Source organism: Danaus plexippus, chromosome Z (assembly GCF_018135715.1).
Source record: "Danaus plexippus chromosome Z, MEX_DaPlex, whole genome shotgun sequence".
NCBI classification, from domain to species: Eukaryota; Metazoa; Arthropoda; class Insecta; order Lepidoptera; family Nymphalidae; genus Danaus; species Danaus plexippus.
In genome coordinates, this window is record NC_083559.1 from 6532694 (window position 1) to 6559440 (window position 26747).

The 26747-nt window shown below is 27.9% G+C and overlaps 1 protein-coding gene across 1 annotated transcript in view; it reads right to left on the reverse strand.

Annotated features, from left to right (window-relative positions):
- LOC116777394 (uncharacterized) overlaps nt 1-26747 on the reverse strand; it is a 66660-nt gene that overhangs the window by 17516 nt on the left and 22397 nt on the right. Inside the window, exons 3-7 of the mRNA XM_032670914.2 lie at nt 7210-7272; nt 2459-2595; nt 1287-1474; nt 1013-1141; nt 179-299 (exon numbers count right to left, since the gene is read on the reverse strand). Of these exons, the coding sequence (XP_032526805.2) occupies nt 179-299; nt 1013-1141; nt 1287-1474; nt 2459-2595; nt 7210-7272 (638 nt within the window). The remainder of the gene's footprint in view (nt 1-178; nt 300-1012; nt 1142-1286; nt 1475-2458; nt 2596-7209; nt 7273-26747) is intronic.

A 26747-nucleotide genomic window follows, 5' to 3' on the forward strand; every position in this document is an offset into this window, starting at 1 on the left:
AAATTATAGCTTTTTTTCTAATAAGCTACTTTAATGTTAAGTTACGTAAAAAGTACAATAATCATCCATACCTTCCAAAAAATTACGCATCTATAACATCGGTATGATATAAATATTTGATTTTTATGATTAACTAAGATTAACTGGAAAAAATATATATATAATAAAAATTCTTAACCTTTGGTTGTTGTTTTTTCCTCGCCTCACTGCGAAGTAAAGAGCATCTCAACGCATTCCTTTCAGCAACCCGTCGAACCGCGACGTCTTCTGGCTTAGGTCTGACACCGGCATCCCACGCTCTATTGAAATAAATATTTTCAATAAAGAAAAATATCTAAAGAAAGCGGAAGGCATTATTGTTAAGAAAATCTTGTTGGATGGAATGTAAAGAAACCTAAAATAAATGACTATATGAAATATAAATTATGTTTATATTGCATAGATAAATAATGTATAAACTTATGAAGATTAGGATCGTTTAATATCAATTTAAGAATGATATATCTTACAATTTCAACAAGCAACAACAAACTGGCCAAAACATAATATATTATGAATAATTTAGACTTTTTTAAAAATAAAACTATTTAACATTAGAATTTAATTTAATTTAATTTTATGTTATTTAAATTTAGGTTTTATATTATAAGGTCGATTAACATTGAAAACAAGGGCGATGCTCATATATGGTTTTATTGGTGAATCACTTGTGTCCTATATTTCACTTATGTACTTTTAAAATGTGTGAACATAAAAATATTTTTTAACTAATGATAATCATATAAATAAAAACGTAACCATCATTATACGATATAATGACAACTTGATTGAATAAAATACTCAAACTTCGTCATTCTGTCAGTATTAGGAAAACATTATATTTGTTCTAGATAGTCTTCTGAAAAAATTTGTTGATGAACAAAATTTTTATTGTATAAATAATCTGTTTTCATCGTGTTTGGATGAACGGTTAAAACCATAATCGAATTATATAAACGTGGTTGTCACTGACCTAAGTGTTTCTGAAGTGACCAATTGTGGTTCTATAGCGGGCGGCGGTGGCCGGCTACTATTGAATAACTGTTGAACTGCTGAATTGGCTTTCGGAGAATTAATCGTTAGGATAAGTGGTGTCTCCAATCTGTTAGAGAAAAATATTTAAACTATTATATACAAAACTGTTATTAAATCTAAATTCTTAAGTTTTCGTAAGTACAGTTTCATTTCGGGAATTAGTAATAAATAGCGTATGACTTGAAAAAAACCTTCAATCAACAATCTGTTACCTGTGTGCATTGGTTGTAAGTTCTCTGTGCCCGCTATGTTCTAAGTCCGTACCCTGTGTTGGTACTGGTTCTTGCTTATCAGTGACTTCTTCATCACTGTCTTTGGGTTTTTCAACGAAGCGGACCGACCTTGGAGTAACTGAGCCATCCTCATCGCTTGCTGTAGTTGTTGAACGTTGGTCGTCATTCTTTTAACAAAGTTAAAGGATTATCCTCTTTAATTTGGTTTTTACTGGTTGTGTTTATAAAATTCAATATTTAATTAATTTATTAAGACTAGAATGACTGAAGCTAGCAAGTTTATATTATATTTCAAACTATCCAAACATATTTATACAAAAGTGATAACAATCACTCAAAAATAAAATAACTTGTAATTTTACATGCTATTGAAATATATTTGAGTAAATTGTTATTGAGCAAATTCTTATACTTATTTGGATGATATAAAGCCTTTTGCGTCTTTGCACAATTTTAATAAAAATATTACGTCATGTAAGAAGTGCTATTTTTATAATTTTTTGATTCCATAAGTTTAAGATTTTTAAAATATTATTTTTTTCTAAATCGGAAAACGATGTTCACATGAGCAAAAAGTCTGACAGTAGTTATTTTAACATACCTAACAGTTTTGAGTTGAACGAATAAACAGAATGCGTTTGTTTTATAATTTTTATGCATACATAAATATCAATTTTTTTTTTATTATATATGAAACGTCATAATTTAAAAATGTGCTATAAATATTAAACATATAAATGTATATTGCTTTCAATAAACGTGTCTAAGTAACATAAGAACACAAGGAAATTCATCAAATTCAATATTCATTTAAAATATTATGATAACGTTGTACTTGCTAACGAACTTCTGTTAATTTTATAACAAAGAGAATGTAATCATAGAAGTGAAGTTCTGTAAATATAGTTTTTATTATATTAAAATATTAATATTTACTGTTCTTGATTTTGCTAGCGTGTTTGAAGTTTACTAACGAGTTAAATTATTCTGAAGATTTATGAGACAAAAACTACTATTAGCTACATAGCTTCAGACTTCAGGCTTCAGCAGACATCTGTCCTATAACTTCTTTGATAAGAATAGCCGGTCAAATGAGTTCGGTAAATTTTTTTTGTTGAATTTACAAAAATATGTGATAAGTATCATAATACCTGTTCGTAGCCATCTTTATCATTTTCTAGAGACTTCCACAGCCTCCCACCCTTCAAAATTCCCGCGCGACGTTGTCTTAACGGGGAATTCTCCGATGATATTCGACCCTCTATTTCGCCTATGTCACTTTCCTCGCCTGGAAATAGTTATATGTATAAATTCTCACATAATATATAACAAATAAATGGTTAATACGAGCTTTGAAAGTGCGGTAAAATGTTTATAAAAGATAATAATTTATTACTAAGTTTTAAATATCAAATTAAGGTCTTGTATGATTTGACAAGTTTTCCCTTGTAACTCGAAGCAACTTGTGTTATATTCTAAACCTATCTATAGGTTTTTAAAATTTTACCTTGAAACAATAATTCTACTTTGTCTAAGTTTCATTATCATAATTATGATAGCATTTAATAAATAAGCATCATCCAGACTCCAACCTTTATTTTTATATGATAATTGGTTATAAATTTCACATTTTTCTAGTAAAATATCGTCACGTATTTTTATAAAATATTTTCCTACCATTTTATGACTACATTATACTATTGTATGTTTTTATCTTTATTGTATACACATATATTCTGTACCATCATTTATATGGTAATATAATTCTCTTTTTCTATTTTATCAATTGTTTTAGTTCATTTAAGTATGTCATGTCGCTTTACAAATGATAAGAAAATCTTAACTAACAGTGTTGAGCGGTGATTGTGTTTATTTAATTTGGATTTGTGATTTAAATAAACATGACGCTAATTTTTTAAGATGTTTCTTAAATATAAACTATTCTAATTATCATGTCTGACACACATATTATCATAAAAATATATATATAATAATAAGGATACCTTGTCTGCTATAAGTGGTTATCTATCAGTGGTCACATAATATAACTAACCTTTAATTATGTACAATTAACTACAGGAATATGTCTTTGGTATGAAAGCATATATTTAGAAATCCGTAAATACGAATGTATTATATCTGGAGCACCGTTGCCAAAACTACTGTGCGGAGCTTAATAATGTTTCTGTCATTAATAATTCATAGAGTCTATGCTGAAATATGACCATTTATTGCATAGATGTATGACTTTTGCATTACGTTTCTGAATTAATCTGACTTTCCAGTGCCCAAGTCTCTTATGAAAAATACATAACCAATATATTAAATGATAAATTTATTTTCCTTTAATATTTTTATTTATAGCAAATATATTAACAGTATCTTAAATGATAAACATTTAAACGTCATAAAAAAGTCTCGTGGTGCGTCAAGAAGTAAAGTTCCTTCTTTATGTGGTTTGAAGCCACGTAAATAGAACATAATTTAATTATACAATTTCTAGTAGATAAATTTGCTTTGTGGGCTATATTAGTTTTCAATTTAAATGTCAAATACCTTAGTTTCTACACTTTTCAATATTTTCGTGTATCATTAGTACCTGTTTAATTGATATATAAGTATCAATGCTTTATCTGTTACAATGAAAAATGTTTCTCTTACAGCTACAATACTTGTTTTTTTTAATGAATGTGCCATCGATTTTAATTTGAATATTTTTTAGTTATTAGTTATCAATTACCATATATTTTTTCATTTTTTTTATTACCGTTTTCTGTAATGCAACCTGTATATAGATATTGTTTTAAACATTCAGTTTATGATAAAGGACAACTATAAGACGGGGCTGAAAAATTATAATGTTTACTTGTTTATTGTAATATCAAAATGTGTATATTTTTGAGTGTCTAAATTTATCATTATAGGACTCTATTTATTATTTTTTGCTCTCCTTTTTGATGAATGTTGATATAGAAATGTATTTTTATAATTATAGATGAGTTATCTTTACACAAATATTTATGATATATTCTATCTACAATCATTGCAATTACTAAAATAAATTATTTTTCAATAAATTTAAATTATTTCCGTATATAAACAATACTACCCTTATACCAATCAGAAATAACTCTGTCTGACGCGCATCGAGAATCTTAGAATTCAATGACTTGGAAGAATTTGATGTAGGTACGTGTTGTTGTATTGTGGAGTATATTATACGAATGGGTTATTTACTAAGGTTTTATTCACCAAACGAACTAACCTACACGATGTCATTAAATAATTCACGTAGATAAATTTTTAGGACATATTTTTTTTTTCACAGAGCTATCCGGTGCATCGGTTCGCTGTAAATTTAATGTTTTCAACCAGGCTTATTTGAATATTCTTTAATTGGTCATTTATGTGACATTATAATTAATATTATTTTAGTTGCATGAAATTATTTAAATAAACAAATTTTAAATTGGTGTATCTCTTTGTCATGTCAAAACATGGCTTTTTATTAACCTACCTATAATGTTTTCCGGTGACGTTGTAAAAGCCGCAGGGCTAACAGTAATACACATTACAAAAATAAAACTACCTATAAAACAATAACATTATAATTAAAATGTTTGTTTATCTGATAGTTTTTCCGGCTGATTTGTAAAGAATCTGGACCACTTTTAACTGGATGTTACTACCACAGAACCATTGTAATGAGGAGTAACTTAGGTTACTATTATTTTAAACATTTTATATATTTTTATTTATATCTACAATAAAAAATAACTATCACACGAAGCCAAAGTCCCCAACATCGTTAGTGTGGAATGATTTAACTCATTTTTAAATCGTTCTAACAACGATCAAGCGAAATTAAGCGAATGAAAGTAAAATGTAGTTTCCTAATTGTACTTGTGTAAGAAAAAATCTAATATCCTATAATCCCTCCGACCCCTCTCTGAAGGTTCGACAAAATGATTCAATTCGTAGTTATAAATGCAATATTTGGTATAACTTTACACTATATTTCTGTCGGAAACAAGGTTTTATTTATTTGAATAAAAGTGCCATTCGAGTAGCCAGACGGCGAGACTGAGCTATTTTGCGTTTTGCCACGGTGTCGCTCGGCATTAAGAGTATGAAATATCTTGCACTAGGATTGAAAATGGATTCATTTCAGTTGATCGCTATGTCTGATTTCTTTAAAGGTATTTAATAAATAAGTTATTATTTTTATATTGTATAGTTTCAATAGTCTTTAATGTATGACATGTTCTACTAAAAGAAACATATCTATCAATGAAGTCATAAATAAAATTTCCCAGAAAGAAATCTTATTTATCTGAAATTAGCTACCCGTCTGCATGAAAGCACGAATGTAAGCGATAATTTCAAGTATCTGTCATCATCCCTGGGTCAACATTAAATATTTTTTGTTTAATATTCTAATCCATAGTAAAACGCATAGGAAATTCGACGTCGTACCTTGTAGGAAATTCAAAAGCAACATTTATTGTAAGAAATTGTATTATTTGTTTTGCTCTGTAAGTGAAGTAATATTGTGTATAGATTATAAGATATAGATGCATATTAGAATTAATCGAAAACTTCTGTTGTCTTAAAAAATAAAACATATTATGGTAATCAAGAAAATAAAAGTTACTTTGAGACTCACAGTTATTGTTTCTTTCCTAAATGACCATTATAAGGACAGGTACAAATACTAAAATATTCAAATAAATATCGGAACAAATTGATTGTCGGTTGGCTGGTTTTATTTTGGTATCAGACAAACAAGGATCCTATAACAAATGTAAGTAAGTATAAGCTCCTAAGCCAAAACTACAAAATTCAAACGACTGTTATATAAAGTATTAACGATTCAGGTACAAAAATATCATAAAAATGCTTTCACAGAAATTTGAATGTTTAATAAGTAGTGACGCAAATCTCGAAGTGATAATTGTTTTCGTGCTGACAAAGTAAACGTTTACATAATAATTTATCTTGTTTTTGTCCTTTTTTGCATAACATAATTGTGTACTTTTTTTTTAGCCTGTTACCATGAGAATTATTAATTTCGACAGTTTATTTGAATGTTTTAAGCTACGAGTTAAATTTTAAATGTTTTGATAAATACCAAGATATGTGTTGTTATTAGGATATTTATAGAGTAATTATTTTAGCTTCCAAAAATTTTAATAACTGGCTTCCCCTTTTTATTTAGAAATAGACTTTTTTTTATAAGCATTTAATATTTTTTTGTCATAAACATTCATTAGATTTTTTTATGAAATGATGATAAATGAAAAATAAAGAACTTATTGTTTCATTTAGAATTTATCATTTATAATATCTATTGAAATAATAATGTCAACTATAAACCCGAGAAGAGTTGAAAAACAAATATTTTTAAATTATTTTATTTGTATTGTACATTGTGTTCGGTCTTTTGAAATTTTTATTATTTAGTAGAAGGTTATGAATTAATATTATTAATTACACACATTATTTAATAACAATAAAAGTATGAATTAAATGTGTATGTTAATAATGCTCAGTTCTAGTTTCTATTTTGGATGGATATCTTGTTATTTGAAGCTATTCACACAAAATTGTGCGAACCTGGATGATATCATATATGTAAATTTACCGGAGCACTGGGAAGGAAGGAAAACGCATAGGATATCCGACGTGGTACCTTGGAGGAAATTCAAAAGCAACATTTTCAGCACATAGCTGTTGTAAGAAATTTGAATATTTATTTTGCTCTGTAATTGAAATAATATTGTGTATAGATTATAAAGTTTAATCATTTTATACTATTTGCATCTACAAACTTACATACTAAGTTACACAATCGAATCGTCTATATCCGTTGATATTAGAAAAGTTTTGTAATTCTACTTACTTGTTAGCGGATTGGTCGATAATTCTGGTCGAGTTTCTTCTATACAAATATCCACAGAGCATTCTGTAACAAAATTGAAATGTATGAGTAAAAAATAATTACAAGACGATGATAGCTTGGATAGTGGATATCAATTATTTTCAGCGTTCAATTGTCATGTTAATTAGTTAAATCTCACCATTTTTGAAGTAATCTATGCTATGAATGTACATGGCCAGTTTTGGGTAATCAATAGTATAGTTTACAAATAGAAAAACAATAAAAAAATATTTTCTCAACTATTCTTAAAATTTAAAATAATTTTGGATGAGGTTACTCAATAAGATTTTATCAACAGTTATTTATAAAAACATGATTAAATATTTACTACTCTCGAAAGATGAAACGGTAAAACACGTATTAACTAATTTAGGTTAATGAGTAGACCTTGGCTGAGAAAATGATATTTAAACGTAGGTGTATGTATGTAATGTAGGTAATGGATATTTTTAATTAGGATACGACAATTTAATAGCCCGACGTCATATTTGCATTTGTATTGCAATACGTTCAAAATGACTATAAACTTTAGCACATTTTTTTTTATCCAATGTACGCTAAAATAATTTATCAATTTCATAGTACTAACAAATAGTAAAAATTTTATTTCCACTTATATTTTGCGGTGGCAGAAGCTAGGTTACAATCAAATTAAATTGAATATTAATGTTTTAATGAGCCCAAGAGCAATTATATTTGTTATGCCTTCACCACTGAATATGTATTTAATATATGCATAACATTTTGTAGTAGCAAATAGGTATTCTTTTCATAAGCATTTCAGCACAAAAGGTAGGAAGGAGTATAAAAGCTAGATTAGTAGGTAGTAAAAGGCTCTTAATATATTTTTTTTTTTAAGGTGACTTAAAATAATTGTATAACGTTTCTTAAAGCTATTTAACATATTTGTGGCTTTCGAATTGTGAACATTACACATTTTCCCTCTTACTTGAGTTACGCGTTTCATTGAAGAAATAATATAGATAGAAATGCAACGTGAGTGGTTAGAACCTTTAAGTTTAAACTTTACTGAAACAAAGGAGAGACAAAAGTTCATTTTATTTTATCATAGTTTAAAGTACCGCAGTGCGGTTCTTGACGTCTATTCTTATTTCAAGGTCGGACCACCTCTTTAGCAGTTGGTATGTTATGTATCGATGATATTAACCTTATTTCTGTAGACTTAATTCGTTGACGTAAAGTATGCAAATAAATCCCGTTTTTTTGTAATAATTTCTCCTATACCCCGTAAAAACAAGATTTACTCGAACTGACTCAATAAATTTATAAAATATATGTCTTTTGGTGACTCCTTTGTAAATTTTCACATATATTTGTGTTATTACACAGATGTAAATACACGCCCGAAGTTTTATAAAGGAAGGGATAGCCTACGGCCTTTTTCGTGCCTTGTGGCAAAGCATGTGCAAAATTTCATAACGAATTCCTTGTAGTCAAGGTGCGGAGGCTACGCAAACAACTAAACTCACTTGGACATTTATCACATTATTTAGTGCTTCTTGGGTTTCACAACGGAAAATAAACGAAGTAAAATTTTAACGAGTGAAATAAATTAAACTGAACAAAAATTTTATACACTTGTTTTGGATGTAATCTGCACATGTAAGTAGTTTGCCTATTCAAATATTTGTAATGATAATTGCCAATTGTTTTGGTGGCAAGGTATAGGCAAGAAAAATTTTTGTTCAAACGATTTTAACAATTTTATTTTCATTTAAGTTTGGCTGAATAGTAAAAACATAAAGGAATACCAAAAAAGTAAAAGAGCTTTACACCTACATCAATAATGTATTTGAAGATAACATAAAATTCTCCTATTCTTTTTATTTATAATTGAGAGTGTAGTTTGATATATGGTTCGTTGATTAATGTCAGGCTGCAGTTCTCTAACATTGAAAGGTTTTTGGTGTATCAGATAACTGAGTTTAAGAGCATACACTACGTGGCTACATTTATAGTATTCGAGTCATTTAGCATAAAATCCCTTGATTTGGTGTGTCATATTTTATAAATGTTATGTTATATTATTTATTAACTACTATTGTTTTATGTTTTATAATACTACTATCATTACTAGCTGATTTTCATGCATTAAATGAATCGTTTCATATATGTTTGGTATAAATACACACGTAGTTGAGTTAGTATAGTTATTGATTAGTTAAAATTTAATTAATAGAAGTGAATACTTCAATGATACTAATTTTATTTTTATTCGATCTCGTTTACATACTTTTACTTGCTACATGTGACCTTCTCTTAACGCTTAACGTTCTTAGGCAGTACTTCATTGTTTGTATCAATTATGTTCAAAATGCCTGTGCCTTTAAATTACATACATCTCTTTTCTATTTCCTTTCAAAACGTCTATATATAACTGAAATTCATACAATATCTGTGCATCAGTAATGCAAGTTTTTAGCGAAAGGATTTTTCCTGTGTTTCAATGTTGCCGAAGTATTTGAGTTCTTCACTTTAAAAGTTTCAAATTTAAGATGGTAGTTTAAATTGGATGTTAGTTTCATACAATGGCGCCTTCTTTGCATTCGAATTCAATTAAAGTTACAAATCTTAGAATTGTAAACTTTTGACTTGCCTACTGCCGGAGATTTAGTTTTTGATAGCAACTTCGCAGGAGGAGATTTCATCAAGAATGATTTAGTCTGTTTTTAATATGTTGCAGAATAAAATTTCAGCATTCTTTCAAATTAAGAACTTTCTTTTTGTAACAGTGTTTCTATAATATTTTTAAATACTTTTCACATTGACAATTAACTGAACTAAAATTTATGTTAGAACAAAAATATACTGTCACAAATTACAAGAATTGTCAAATTGCTGAGATTTTACATTATAAAAGTATCATATAAATATTAGTTGGAAGAGAAAAGTTGAAGTAATTTGTAAAAGATATGCGTTTGAAGTAAATATTGATTTAAAAAAGAAGGGATATTTATACATATTATGAATTTGTGTTCAGCAACTAATACGTACAGTTATATAATCTTATAATTTTTATAATAGTTGTTATTTATTGTAGATATAGTAAAAATAGATTAATCATTTACTTGTCTCACCAAATAGATGTTATACCAATATATTTTAAATTAAACCCCCTATATAAAGCGTTCTTTTAAGGACTTACTAATATGCGATTTGTATTATTTTTTACCATATATATTATTTAGTATTTGGTTTCAGAAGTAATTTTACTTAAAAAATTCAATAAGAATAGAAAAAACATTTCATATAAATGATACGTACTACATTGACATAAAAATAGTGAGATATAAAGTATGGTTTGGATGATAATCTCAACATTAGTTTTGAATAGATCTCAATTTCGAAAAACTTATTGTTATTCCATTTAAGATTCGTAGAAAATTTAAACAAATTATTTCACTCTGTTTTTTTTTTGTGGAAAATATTAACAAACACAACTGAATCAATGTTTACAATATTTAATTTTAGCTTTATATGGAGTTATTTTGAATGTGGTTTTCGGTTCCAAGATGTTTTTTTTATGTCAGAGGTATATAATTGGACGACGTAATTGAATTGCGATTAATTTGTTGTTTAACTTTTTTTTCGCTGGATCAATTACTTTCTTGTAGAGCTTTAATTTAATTGTAATGTTATAATAAACACAAAATGGTGCTTCAGTATTTTTATAATTCAACCTAGGATCAACACTAAATTCCAGCTTTTATATTTACGGTTTATTTAACCGTTACACGACTCCGCATGTCTCGGGAATCAAAATACAAATCAAGCTAAGATTATAACCATCCATTGTTTGTTGGTCATGTTACAACAACATGGTTAAATAAATTGAGGTTATATTCAATAGTACTTTATTTCAACATATAATAAACATATGAACTTATAAGTAATAAGAAGTATATATATATATAATATGACAATTAATACTTAAATATATTTCAATGTAAACTTTTGAATACCCAACACTTTTAGTCAAAGTTAACAAAATCTGCAATGCGGTCAATTTATCAGAAACGGCGTTGAAATATTTTAAACTTTGTAATATTGTAAAAGAAATATTTAAACGAAGTATTTTTTTTTTATTTAAACTATTAATATATTTGAAAAAGATACACTGAAAATAAATATTGGTAATGGCTCATTATATTTTGAGACATAGATACAACATAATAAAACGCAATTTTCAGACACGTGATACTCCGGATAGTACAATGCGAAAACTTTACTCATAGAGGAATATTAAAATTGTTCTCATTTCGTTTGAATGTAGTATGACGTATGATATTTACTGCACTTTAAGCAACTACAGCGTGAACTCCTTATCAATAAGGAAATGAACAAGGAACTCTTGATCAATATCACTTTGTTCCTTCTATGCAGGGTTTTCGTGACGGAACCTTTTCTCGTAGTTGGATTTGTTATCAGAAATATATTGCATCAGCGTTGCATTTATATGGTTTCCTATTTCAGTAACTTTTATGTAAAAAACGAAATAAACATTATTTTTATATAAAACTTTATTTAATAATTTCTATTTGCTCAATGGAAATTTAAATGTCTAAAAATAGTAAATTAAAAATACTTTATCGATCAACATTCACAATGAAATAAAATAAGCGAATTAGCAATTTTGACATGTATACTTTTTTTATTATTATTTTTTATTAGGAATATAACTTAATATAACAACTGGTATCAAATTTAATAAAAAATTGGATACTCGAAACTTCTGGTTGCCACTAACCATGCTGAAACGGCCATTACTGAGTCAAAATAAAAGGTTTTGGACGCTAGAATAAACGGTCTGCTGCAGTATATGTTACTGAAGCTTTTAATTAACCTTGCTTGTAACCTGTATTATTATTTTTAACTGTAATAAATTTTCTATGGATAAAACCGAAAGAAGGTTTAGACATTATAACATTCAAATAAATAAGCTTAATAATTTTATAAAAGTTTTTAATAATATTTATACTTTACGTAATGTACAATAAATTAATTGAATTCAATTTATGCGAGTTGCAATTTAATAATTGAATGTTCAACATTGTATTGACGTGAATTATTTAAAATGTTTATGGTCAGAAAGGAAATTTGTTTTGGAACCGCGTATAAATACCATCAAGATGATGAAACACAATACAGCAAAAATAATGGAAGCTTTTATATGGCATTCAATTAAGTGAAAGATAACAATTTTAAAGTAGAATTGAATTTTATATGGAAACCATTTCGAATGAATTGTTATAATGTCGACCGGCATACAGTGATACTTCTATTATTATGAATGCTGGAACAAAATATATTATATTGATACCAGTTGTCAAAAGAAAATAATGCTTGAAATTTGGTGACTGAGTAAATAAAAAGTTTTTGTAGTTTGACAACAAGATCACGTAAAAGAAACAATTTGAAAATGACTGTAACATTAAGTGGAATAGACGTTTCTATATTATAAGTAAAAGCAAAATACCATCCAAAATTTTTGAAAATAGAAGAAATAAATCAAGATATTGAAGTATCTTAGAAGCAAGCTTAGTAGAGTTTAAGAAACGTCAGATGAATAAATTATCTTAAAAATAGGTCAAACTATCGCACATGCAGAACTTTCAATAGAAAGAAGCACATGGTGTGGTCTATTGATATATCGAATTTAAAAAAAATACGCCTACCTTATGAAAAATATATGTTGCAAATGTATGAGTGTATACAACTATAACAAGATTCGGTATTGAACATGTTAACTATGGCAAAAGGTTTTTGGTACAACTTCGTGGTTTTATATATACTCTTATATAGAGTAGATTAATAATAATAACTCGAATTGAGAGAAATAAATGTCAATTATAAGAAAAAATACTGACAGATTAAGATAGTCATAAAAAGAGATAATCTTATAAGGTTTCCCTTTTTATGTTCGAGAAATAGAACCCTGACAATTTTACGGAAAACTGTTTTTTTTACCGATATAAAATATTTTCTGAAAATTATCTTAGATTCCAAACTTTTTAGAACCATTCAACAGTCCTTTAATGGCATTAAAAAGTTAGGTGTATCTTTTGAGGATTGAAGCTTAAAGAAATTTTGTATCGATGTTTAAAAACTTTTTCCTTTTTTTCATATTCTTTTCATCTTCGCTTTCACAATGTATTTACTATTAACATTTTTATTTTTAAAGCCGCTGGTTATTCCACGCAGCTTTAAAACAGCAATATTAAATACATTCCCCAAAATGTATAAAACAAAGTCATTTGATCCCGAAAATTGATTTAGAATTTTAAAGAGTTGGTGTTCAAAGTAACTTTTAGCTACCAGGTAATGTCATCATTTATAATTCTTACCTAGTCAGGTACTTATTAAGTAGCTCTAGGATTACGAGGTAAATGACATTATTACAAGGTAAATGATCGTAATAGAACTTATACTACTAATTAATAAAATATCATAAAGCGAAATTTACCTATTGTATTATCAACAACAGATATCTGTTAAATATTTAATGATAAATTTATTGATTTATATAATTAATGTAAATGTTTGGTTTAATTAAGGGTTATATCGATTATTATAAAATAGATATTTGACACCGTTAAAAATAACTTTAATTTTTCTTAATATTAAGTAAACATTTGGAAATATTTATACGTTACTTGTTAGTGACTCACAAAATCTTCCTTGAAGCGAATTCATGTTCGTTCTATTTACCGTGTAATGTAAAGATAATCTCCAAATTTGTATGCACATTAATATCTGCATCTTAGATAGCTTTGATGTAAAAAAAGCTTTGATGGTTATTCCGTATGTAATAATTTTCACGAAAATATAGAAGAAGCATTTCTTTGAAGATACCAGATATAAATTTTAACTGTTAGCGTCTCAAACATATCTTATGATTTAATAGAATGTACAGGTTTATCATATAGAACAGAGAGAATATTAAATAAGACGGAGGTTTATTTCCGTTGATTGAATTGTTTTGTTTTAATTTTCGTTTCAGTATATTTTCCGTTTTAAAAATATAAGCAATTTATTTTAATTAATCAACATGACTTGATAAGACTTTGTGATATTTATTGTAGAATTATTTCTTTTTAAAAAGTCTACAGTCATATGAAAGTCAAAGTTCATACTCCTAGCGTAGCTTTTCAATTCAATAAAGTATTCAATAAAAGTACATCGCAGCCGTTCACCGACTGAAAATGATTTTAATATGTCTCTTACACAATGTCGTTCATCTGTTTATATAAAGTAATATTTTGAAATCACAAAATATTAATAAAGTGTGCAAGACTTTATAATTGTAAAATTATTGATGATCAACTCCATCTTTATGAATAGACTATATAGATTATTGAGATATACAAATGTAAAAATTTGTGGTGAGAATCGTGTTTATATTTTAGAACGAGGACTAGTCGTAACAATGACATATAATTTGGTACGTTATTGATTATCGATGTAAAGTATATTTATATCTGAGAGTAAGGAGAAAGTGACAGGGAACTAGATTGTCTCGAAAAACTCCTTTTACTCATATAAACCTCATTACAAAAAGAGAAAAAAATGAGTGTTTGTTAAAATTATCCATCAAAGGCCCCACACATAATCGCTGTTGGGAATTTATTTGCTTTCATTCTTGATTCAGAAACTTAACTCAACTTCTCTTTTTTAGTATTACCTTGTCTTTTGGAAACTAATGAAGTGGTTTAAAAAACCATCCTGATAATACAGAAAATCCAACATGAGCTATAAAAAAGGTATCATATGTGATATCAATGTTTGACTACTGAATGAATACACTACTCTATACATATGTAAGTCGATAGTTCTACATATACAGGTCTGCAACAACGCTGTCTGGGTGATTTCAACTTGTTTTTATGTATTTTGATATTCTAATAATTATTTTGTTTTAAATCGCCAGGTAATTTAGCAAAATCGAAAGTTTTAAAATATATACAACCCATAATTGTAATTTGTTTTAAATTATCAATATTTAAAATTTAAGGTTTTATAGGTATATTTAAAATCTCATACCACCTACCACAGTAGCGATTTTTCATAGATTAAAGTACTATTTCACTATGGTGGTTTATATGTTGTGACATGAATGTGTGGTGGCCAAGTTGAGGAGGTGATCTTTTAGTTAAGACCATGAAAAATCTTTAAAGAGTTACGTTTATTGATTTTGAGGAGAGAATTAGGAATTTAAAAACCTCTAGCTACAAAACAATTGACAAAAAATGATAATTTCATTGTTCAGGTGGCTTAAAGAATTTAAAAATACGTTTTCTTCATTTCCTTAACACTATTTTCCAGATAATCAAGAAGATGTGAGTGAAAGTAAGGTGAACGATTTCACCAAGATTTTATGGAGTTGGAAAAAAGACATCAGGGAAGATGGAGCGTTGCAATTATGGAAGACTACTGTTGGGCGCTTCAGAGATACGTTTAAAATACTTATCATAAGGGAAAATAAAAGATGTCTCACTGGGGAAAAGTAATATTATAGTGCTTACAATGGAATATATTTTAGATTTGAAAATAGTTTTGTTATGTACAATTGAAATAATCTCTTTTTTAGTCCTTTATTATAACATGCTAACATGTTTCATAAAAATACTCACACAGTCATAAAATATTTAATTCTATGACAAAATTAACGCCATTTCCGAAATGAGACACATCACTTCAAATATGACTGGAAAAACCTAAAACAGCTCCCATTTTTTGCAGACTTGTTCTAATTCACGCAAAGTCAGATGCTAACAAACCCACTCATGTAATTAATCGCTGTATTATGCAAAATTCAAGTTTATAAATGCCACAAAGATCTGTTAATAGATAATATATATTGATGATGTGTGTTTTTGGAATAATAAATACATAATTACTTCCTCAGAACTAAGGATTTATTAAATAGTATGAAATAATTAGGTTGCCTTTGAAGGGTTATGGTGTCTTATACATAGGTGATAAATCATTATGTTTGGATGTCGTTACAAGTTGTGACGAGTGTTAAACATTTCTGAGTATGCAATAAAATAAGAGGGAGTGGCCTATACACAATATTGGACACGTTAAAAGTATATTTAAAAAACTTTAAAAAAAAAAAACTTTAAATTGTTGTTTGATTTCGTATCTGAACCTTGGTTCCTGTAATTTAAAAAAAATATTATTTACAATATTAAACATTGCCTATCACATATCTCATAACTGAGCGCGAGATTTAACAAATATTAATTTAGGTTTGTAATGGGTACAACCAAAATTATGTTACCTTCTTCTATCATACAATTATAACACTACATTTTACTAGAAATCTTCGTATTAGAAAATGAACATTTATCTGCTTCACTAGAGAGTGCTGTTGTCTCGTCATGTCGGTGGCAATCGCGTTGATGACACTTTACCTACCAATCTAACCCTCGAGATCGATCTCACGACACAGCATCTTTAATCGTTACTTTAAGGATGATTTTTTGCAGCCTTTACCTTTTATAGTACGACTTACAAACTATAGGTTCCAACACAATTAAATGCTAAAGATTTTAAGTATTTATACCAAATGTTTGTTTTATTTCGTTTTCTTCCTTATTCCAATAAAAGCTATTGGAGAATTATAACGCCTTGAGTTATAGAGTATTAATTAAAATATTCTTGAACAAGGCGTTTTGCAGTTTAAGGATTATTAAAACTCAATAGAAAGGCGGTCTTAATGGCTGGCACAATTATGAAAAAAATTTTGAAAGCATGTAGCATTCTTACGAAAGAAAATTTGTCCAAGTTAATATTACATATGAATATAAAGTATCTATATTTTCAATAAAATTTGTGTAAGGTTTTCAATAGAATTTTATATTTATCAACAAAAAAACCCGTTGAGATAAACTTCATACATAAAGATATTATATTTAATGTTTAATAAATCATTTTATAGTATTCAAAGTCCGTCTCTTAGTAGAACGACCAATATGTATATGAGTTTAGCGTTATAATATCGTTTATGCACGGCATTTGAATCCTAAAAAAGCTATATCGGACTCTGTGCTAAAGCTCTAATGAATGAAACAATGGCTTGAATACCGATCCTCAACCAGCCAACAATGATCTCCGCTTTCCCAATAACCCGTTCTTCCTGCGTTCCATCAGAGAGATTAGTGAGAAACCAGCTATGTCTATATAAAATGGTGGCTTAAAATTAGAAATGGAGTGACTTGGCGCCCCGCCAGCCTTCTTGCCCTTGTTGTCTTTACGTTCGAAGAACCTGCGACTCATAGAAGTCCCAATTAGAAAACATTTGGCACAAATGTTACTTTACCTTCCCCCTTATGTCTCCTCAAAGAAAGTTGTCGAGTCTGAGTACAGTAGCATAGCATTTATAGATATAATATTAATAAAAATATTTTTCATTATAGCAATGTATAGAAAACTATGTTTCGGAAAATATAAAATGTAGAACTCCTTCTAACATCGTATTATGCTTTTAATTTTAATAACACAATAAAACGGAAGACCAAGCGTCTCGTCATGATGGCTCTTGTATTTCAGTTTTAGTATAAAAAATAATTTGAAATCGTACACGATACTTTTATTATTTAATATTTTCACATAATGTTTTTTTCCTAAAAACGTTTCGTTACATCAGACATTCTATATTGAAAAACATTCAAAAAATTATCCTTCATAACAAGGACTTTATAAACAAGGTGTAACATATAAAATATTTACATAACCACATTCATAAATCATAAGTAAACAACGACATGTAGAGGTTGTCCGGGATCACAAAATGCTTACAAAAATAAGCCTACTAGGGGAAGAACAAGTAGGCCAAGGACACCTCATAACATTCTACTCTAATTCTCCCTTTCTAATCGTAAATCAAGCAAGTGATATAATCGGTAACATTTTATGTAGTATAATCTACTAGAATTATAAGTAAGGCGACTTAATTGTGGTACATTATAAGTGGTTTTACTTCTTTCTTTTAACATTTTGTAATGTATAATCTAATGCGTCGCAAACATATTATATATGTATAGTTGACTACATCGGAAGGAAATCTAAAAATATTTCCCGTCTAGCGATTTTCTCGCTGCCCCATTATAAGTTAAATATTGCCTAGCATTGCCATTGCATCTAACTTAGAAATGTTGGCTTTATCTCTAGAACATATGAGGTATAATTTTTACTAAGAGGACGGAAAATCCTCTCGGTAAAAGCAAAAATTGATTTAAATAGCTTTTCTAAGTTATTTAATATTTGTAAGAAACGTGCCAATTAAAGTCACATTTAAGTAACTGATTGCGGTTTGTGGTTTCGATCAATAACTAATGGAGAGATATGGATTTCTGAGAATTAATTAAGTTCGTAATGATAAGAACTTGCTGCATTATTATTTGGGTATTCTACAATTTTATGGTATTATTTTAAGTTAATTTACACATACATAAGTTGCTTACATAATACATTAATGTCACAAACCAAAATTTTATCGTTTTGCTTACTTTTGCTATAAAAGTATAAATAATTATAAGCGATGAAGTCAATTAATCAAATTATATATTTTATTCAAGTTAAAATTGGAGTTAATATGCCAATAGAATCGAAGAACACAAATATCTATATAACATATAAAGATCAAAAGGTTTAGTAGATAAAATAAAGGAGAGGTGAAAAATAAAGAAAGGCAAATGAATAACAATTAGGAAGCGCATCGGAGGTGAAGGATTATTTATGGAAATATCTTTATGGTGACTGGTGAGATATATTAAATAGATAATATAAGGTTAAGTTTACAGATAAGTCTGTTGTCAATTGAAGGTTTGAAATTTATTTAACATATTATTAGTGAAAAACATTCAAAAAGCTTTTCTTAAAAATGTGATGAGGTAATTACAACAGAAGTGCTTAATTTTATAATATCTTGTTCAAAGCAAACGAAGCTATAAAAAATTTCCTCATGTTAAATATTATAATGTAAGCGAATTAAATATTTTATAATTTACATTTAAATGTTCTAGGATAGCCTCAAAACAAATTAATATTTTTTACAAATGTTACATTGTTTAAAAAATATCGTTTAAGTCACCACATAGAGTTAGGATATATGTATACAAAGCTAGCAACAATTTTACCGCCAATATTTTAGCAACTTTTAAATAAAATCTGACAGTGCAAGTGTCGAGAACATTTTAAATATTATGTGGAATTGCATTCGATGAGAAAATGTTTACTAAAGTGAAAAACTCACAAACAGTCATTCATAAAGTTAGTTTGCTCACCTTGAAAAGTATTCCAATTTCAACATTTCTCTTATTTTTGTTAATATTTACTTTATATCTTTTTTTGATATCTGTGTGCATACAGTAAGTTAACATAAAATAACAATTGTATTTTATTCCGATGTAATAATTAACTATCACTTTAAATGTTTTGAATCTTATTAAACTCTTGTCAAAATAATTAGTTAAATAAACACATATTTAGCGCCGCATAACAATATTATATAGAATAATACTTTTAAATTATACATCACAAATTTAATTAAATATGCATAAGACTTTACACCAGTTGGTTGAACCTACAGTTCAATTAAAGGCTTCGGTACATTTAGCTATAAAACTTCATTAACAATAAATATTGTATACGTGACATTGTATAAAAGAGATGAACAATAATTAAATGAGCATAAAGACTTCATAAGTTGTAACAGAAAAGCTCAAGCTATTAAGAGTTTCCAGGACACAACACTATGGACGTACTAACAATCTCAGTTTTGTTTTTAAAAACACACAACATCCAACTCACATAAACTTTGTATGAATGAAATATTTTTGCAACATTTCTGAGTATCAACATTCACCTATCACTAAGCCTCTTTAAAAGGCATTCGAAATGGAGTTGAACTACATTTCTCTTTGCAATATACGATCGCCGAATAAAAGGATGTTTATGCTAAGTTGAAGACCTCGCATGATATTTGTTGTGCAAAAATTTTATTCGTATTAAACGTTTTTTCTGAATATCTCTGGCTTGATACAGTCTTTTGTTTAGAGCACCATCTGTAAGTATGGTTGTCTATTAAGTTATTAAACTGTTATTGATGATTTAAACTGAAAAAATAACCAGTTCATGTGCAACATTTATTATATGTCCGATATTTCTTGTTATTTAACAAAAGTAAATTTTTAATTCCGATGGTATAGATGTTGACCGACGAAACGATCACGAAAAAAAAATCACTTAATGATCTTTTATTTTTGTCAATAAGTTAATTAATTATTAATTATTTTAAAAAAAGTATCGTTTTTAAAACTTAGCATAAGCAATAATCCAAGTTAATTAGCTGAAAGCTTTGTATAGTGAATTATTTATTTGATTTATGCAACCACCCCTAATAATGTTTTCAGTTCACTTATGTTTTAATAAAGAAAACGTTTATTCATTATATAAATATCCAGATACTAATATGTTTTAATTATCACCTAGAACTTCTATTTAGCCAATAAAATACACTTTGAAGTGAGTATAATCCGACATCTAAATAAATAAATTAATTTAAAAAATGTACAGATTATATCTGTCGAAAATGCTTATAAAATTTTTATAACAGTCTGTCTTTTCAGAGGTACTTTTAATATAATAATATTATGATAGTTTTTGGGTCTTGAAACTTATACAAACTATCAGGAAAGAACTTATTTATCGTCGTTTGTTTCTCTCTTATTCGTTTCAATTATTTGTTATAAAATTTTTTTTTTTTTGGGTGTTCTGCATGATATAACGTAAATCAAACTTTAAAATCAAATGAGAATTATGTTGGCAAAGGCGACTTCAAAAGCTAATTTATAAGATAAACTTCAAAACGAGCTATCTTGAAATTAAACTTTGAATTAAAATATACTCTTTGAGAAAAATCGTGGTATGATATTTATATATTTTTTTAAATAAAAATTGTTTTCATAAATAAGAAATAAACAATTATGGTTAATACTATAAGAAATAACAAGAAAATCGAAATGAAAAACTACTTGTACACGATTTATATGGATGTCAATATAATGTAATGTTCTGAAAAATATGAAACATTATACTTAAGATAAGTGTTGTCTATATAACTTTCATAGCCGTTTGTAGCCTTTATCAAACGCTGCGCCGTTGTTCACATCTCAAGAGGCTTTCCTCTTTTATTTCACTTATTTCCATAATATATCATTCTGTACTAATAAATTAAATGTAAGTATTTATTTGTAATTTTAAATTACAAGGTTTTCACTAAACGTTTATGAAACTATGTGCGTTATCTACATCAAAATTGCAATTTTTTATCTGTCTGATTGTGTGTTTGTTGCGGCTAATCTCTATAATAGTAGAACCGAATTTGACGGGAACTTCATTCGCAGGTAGCTCATGTCATTATTTCCTCAATTTTTCAAATCTTATAATGCGTCTTACTCCTTTAACTGAAGGCCGATATATATATTTTTAATATTATCTAAGGTTAACAAATTAGGATCTGATCAAGGGAGCTTCGAGAAGTCGGATGAAACAACATAATGATAATAACGCGTATCTCTACGGGGTCTTATTATGCGCGCAAAGTTGTACGGAATAGCTAGTAAATAAATAAAATATAAGATAGTATATTAATCAAATGTATAATATTATATTTTACGCAATTACTTGCTTCGGACTTGCAACTTTTACGTATTCTAAATATTTTTCTAAACATATAAATTTTGGAACTTTTTGTATACTTTTTTTAAAGATACGATTATTGTAATGAAATTTAGATCAAGAAGTAGGATAAGAAGAACGTTAAATAAGCAGTGATATCAAGCAAAAATTCGAATATAATTTGTTTTTTATAAAATATTGCACAAATTGCACTATGAGACTGAAATGTTAGTAAACAAAATAAATAGTCAGCTGTTATAAATCCAATGATTTTCTAAATAACACATGATTCTTAAATTTCTAATAAGCGAAATAAAATGTTTAAGTGATTTGGGTGACGTTCTAAATTTAGTATCTCTCAAATTGTCGTAGGTGGATTCTATTTAAATAATGCCATGCCATAAAAACACAATAAATATAACACATTATTCAAAAAACATTTATAAAATAATGCTTTAATATGGAACAATTAATATTACATTTATTTAATTTGAAAATGTAATCGAAGTGGAATTCGAAAGTGGCCTCAGAAATGTGTATCCATTTAGGGTTAAAGTGGCATCAATAGGTGTGAGCTTACATGAATTGCAAGTGACTCGTACTGTCAAATAGGATTTACGGGATCCAATATTACTGGAATAACGGTTGGTATCTTCAATTAAATTAAACTTTTTATAATTTATTTATTATTTAGTTATTCATATTTAAAAGTAGTAAAACTTTAAATTATTATATTAAATTGAGATAACGATTAGAAATAAGTGGAACTGAAAAGGTGTTTAACACCTCATTATTTCAGTTATATTGTCTCTTTACGTTAGCTGAAGGGCAAAGGAGTTAAAATAAACTTGAAAGAATAAAATCGTCGAAACAATTTAAATATCTTATTCTGGATTTCTTTAAATTGCTTTCAAGACTTTTCCTTACTTCCTGACCTTTAAAATATTTAGGTTTTTATTGATAACAGTGATATTGATTTATATTTTTTAAGGTTAGTTTTATTTTTTAGTACTTTAGTAGCTATCAATAACAGTGCTGTCGTTTTAGCGATTATAAACTAAATAATATTTATAATAATAGAACATGTAAGTAAGACATGTTTATGATACTGCAGAGAAAAAAAATTTATTTTATTTAAGTTCATTCGGGGACACCCCGAAGGATGAAACCTATAAAGGGTTGAATAAAAGTGTCCGTTCGAAGTAAACTAAAACAGTAAAGATACGCTGATGAGGGTTGCATTAATAATAACCGGAGTACCTGACAATAGGTCGAGCCTTAACGATCTAGCGTGGAGCAACGTTAAGTAATGTTCTGTTTATAAGAGTGTTAGAAGGTCACCATGGCATAAATCGATAAGCTGTAACAATGATGTAAGGTTGATAACATTTAAGGTAATTTCTAGTAAAATAAACTTTCCCTTATGCATTGGTCAAATTCACTTAAATATCACCAGAGAACTAATTAATAAAGTAATAACAACTCTCGTAATGATAAAATTATATTTCATTTGATTTTCGCCTTTTTATAAACATTGCGAATTTCCATGAAAAACAACCGCTATGAATATCGCTTGTTAAATATAATTCTTTCATTTGACTATTAATTAAAATGTCAGTAAACTTTTCTCCGAATTTATTTAAGTGGAAATGTTCAATAAAAATTGATTTTTGAAACGTTTTGAGAGAAAAATTATTTGTTTTTTCCACGTTATAACTTTTCTTTTTTTGTGTAATATTTTATTTATACATTGAAGATATTTTATTTCAAACATTTATAGCATAAATTCCTACAACCCATGTGCGTTTATTGCTTTGAAATTGTGACAGATTTTTATAATTCGTCGTGTCGAGAGTATGTTAATCTGCAATTTTTCCAATATCGTCAAAGCTGAAATTGTTTAGCTTTAATGACATCGACAAATTTTTATTTAGTAAAAAATTATGGAGATGTCTCAGAATAAATATAAAACAGTACTTTTAGGTATAATTATTACCACAATATAAAAAACAATAACTTAAAATATTATAATTTCCAGATTTATATAATGTAAATGTATTCTAGTGTTGATCTAAAATTGTCCAACACTCACTTCATCGTGACCTAGTTTCTTGAAAACCAAAATAAGTCACGGTCAAACATAACGCTCCATGAAACAGGCCCGCTGAAAGAATGTACACAATTTATATCTACTCTTAATATAAGATTAAGGCAAATAATTGTGACACAATGTTATTTAAGACTCATATAAATAAATATGTTTATAAAAATAAAAATTAAGTAATTTATTTTTCTAGACAAACAAAAATGTTCTTCCGATCCATACTCATATTATAAATGCAAAAGTAACTCTGTCTCTCTGTTTTTCTGTCTGTCTGTTACGCTTTCACGCCTAAACCAGTAAACCGATTTTGATGAAATTTGGTACAGAGATAGAATAGACCCTGAGGAACAACATATTCTCTTTTTATTGCAATAAAATAGAGGAGAATGGGTAAAAAAAGGGGATGACTGATCATATGGAAATTCGTCATTTTTAAAGCTGTGACAGTGAAACTTTGTATTTAGACACTTTATGATAAACGAAAGAACATAGGCTACTTTTTACCCCAAAAAAATGACGCATTCCCACGGGAAAATTCAGGTGGGCCGATCGATTTTACGCCTAAACTACTGAACAGATTTAAATGAAATTTGCTAAGGATATAGTTTGAGACTTAAGAAAGGACACGAGTTACTTTTGACCGCGGGAAAACAACGCATTCCCATGGGAAAAATTACTTTCCGGGGAAACTGTGATCGCGTTTACTCCTAAATTACCAATGATTTGAATAATATTTGGATAAAATTGGTATTACGGGAAAACAACGCATTCCCAACCCTTATGAAATAGGTTGTCGAACATGTATATTAACGCGGGCTTCGCGCCACGTGCCTCAAGCCCTCAACGTTAGACGCTAACTGTGGCTCCCACCAAGTTCCCAAAAAATAAAATTAATAAATTCCAATATCTGGCTATTTATGACTTCTAGGGTGGAATAGACTTCGCCCGGTTATTTATACATATGTATATGACCAATTCTGAACTTAACGCAGACGAAGTCGTGGGCAAAAACTAATTATTTTATAATTGCATACCTTCAGCTTACTAACAAACAAATACCTAACAGATAAGAATCAATTCCTCACATCCGCAAATAAAAAAAAAAAAGATTGTGGAAATGTAATAACATAACATATTGAAGAGTAAAATGAAGAGAAAAATAAAATAAAAGGAGCTCTCTATAAATATGAGCAATTATTTTTATATGGTAGAAATAAAGGTTTTATTATTTAAAACTTATTCTCTAGATATTCGTATATCTGAAGACTTGAGAGTATTTTATTACTATTGATAGTATCTGAAATAAATAATACATAATTCAACTATAATATTGTGATCTGGTCTTCGGTTATTCCGGTGCTCATCACACAATAATTGATGGAATTTTGTTACTACAACCAGTGGTAAATTTGTTATTGACACTATCAAGAGCATTTTAACCATAATTGAATCATACTTGAACAATAAACGATTTAATGTTTTTTTTTCCAATATTAGTTTTGATATCGATATTTTGGTGAAGCCAATAAAAATGTGTAATAAAAAATATAAGCTTAGTCTTATTTCCCGAGGTCAAAATTCATATAACGCCCAATAATTAAAAAAAGGGACATTAAAATTATTTAATTGTGCAAGTAACAGGATTATTCTCAGTTATCGACGAAGGCGGACGTATGGCGAATACAAATAATTTGAATTAAAACGTGAAGAATATTCTCCCCATTTTAACTTCTTTTACAAAATCACTTTATTACTAAACATTCGCTATATCCTTTTTATTTGTAATAAATATTTTTAACTATTCATTCTATATTTTGTGTTGAAAGCTTTTTGCTTGCTGATCTTTTTTTAAAGAAATATTTTGAATTGGAGATGTTTTTTGAATAATGTTCTAGAACAACGTCACAGCGAATGCCAAGATACCCTTTAATGAATTCTTTTATAGTATTAGTGAAGCGTAGACGTAGAATTTCTTAAAGGGACGTGCAACCTTTAATATGACTTACAATAATGAGATCTAAAATTTTCGCGAGTATTCATTTAAATGAAACTAATATTATTCGGATTTACACCTCGTCTGCCCGTGATCACGGTTCCTGCAAAGTAACCGAAACGTCGGGATTATGTAGTTTTTAAATAATAAAATCCGCGTAGTAAATCTGAATAATACTAGTTTCATTTAAATGACTTACAATATTTGACTACATATATACACCTTATAAATGAATAAAACTCGCGAAAATCTTAGATCTCATTATATATACACCTTTCATACTGTATATGTAAATTTTACATGTCAGCTATTGATTACAGTGTAGTCCTCATACAAAACCAAAATTAAGATCACGTTACCAACCATGTTAACCGTGACTAACTCAGAAGGGATAAGTATTAGAACGCCTCGAAATCGGTAATAACACCTATTTTTATAGCCTCAGTTTTCTGGATAAATCTTTAAATGATATCATTTTATTATTAATAATTTTCGTATACTTTAAATTTTAAAATAAATGATTAACATTTTGAAAAAGACGCGCTATTTTACAGATCATTCAATAATTTAATAAACGGAAAACGTTTAAAATAAAAATGGCAAAAATTTTACGAGTACATTTTGAGATATAATTTAATATTTACCACATTTTGATTTAACTTTTGTAAAATATACTAAAATGATTTACATTAACCG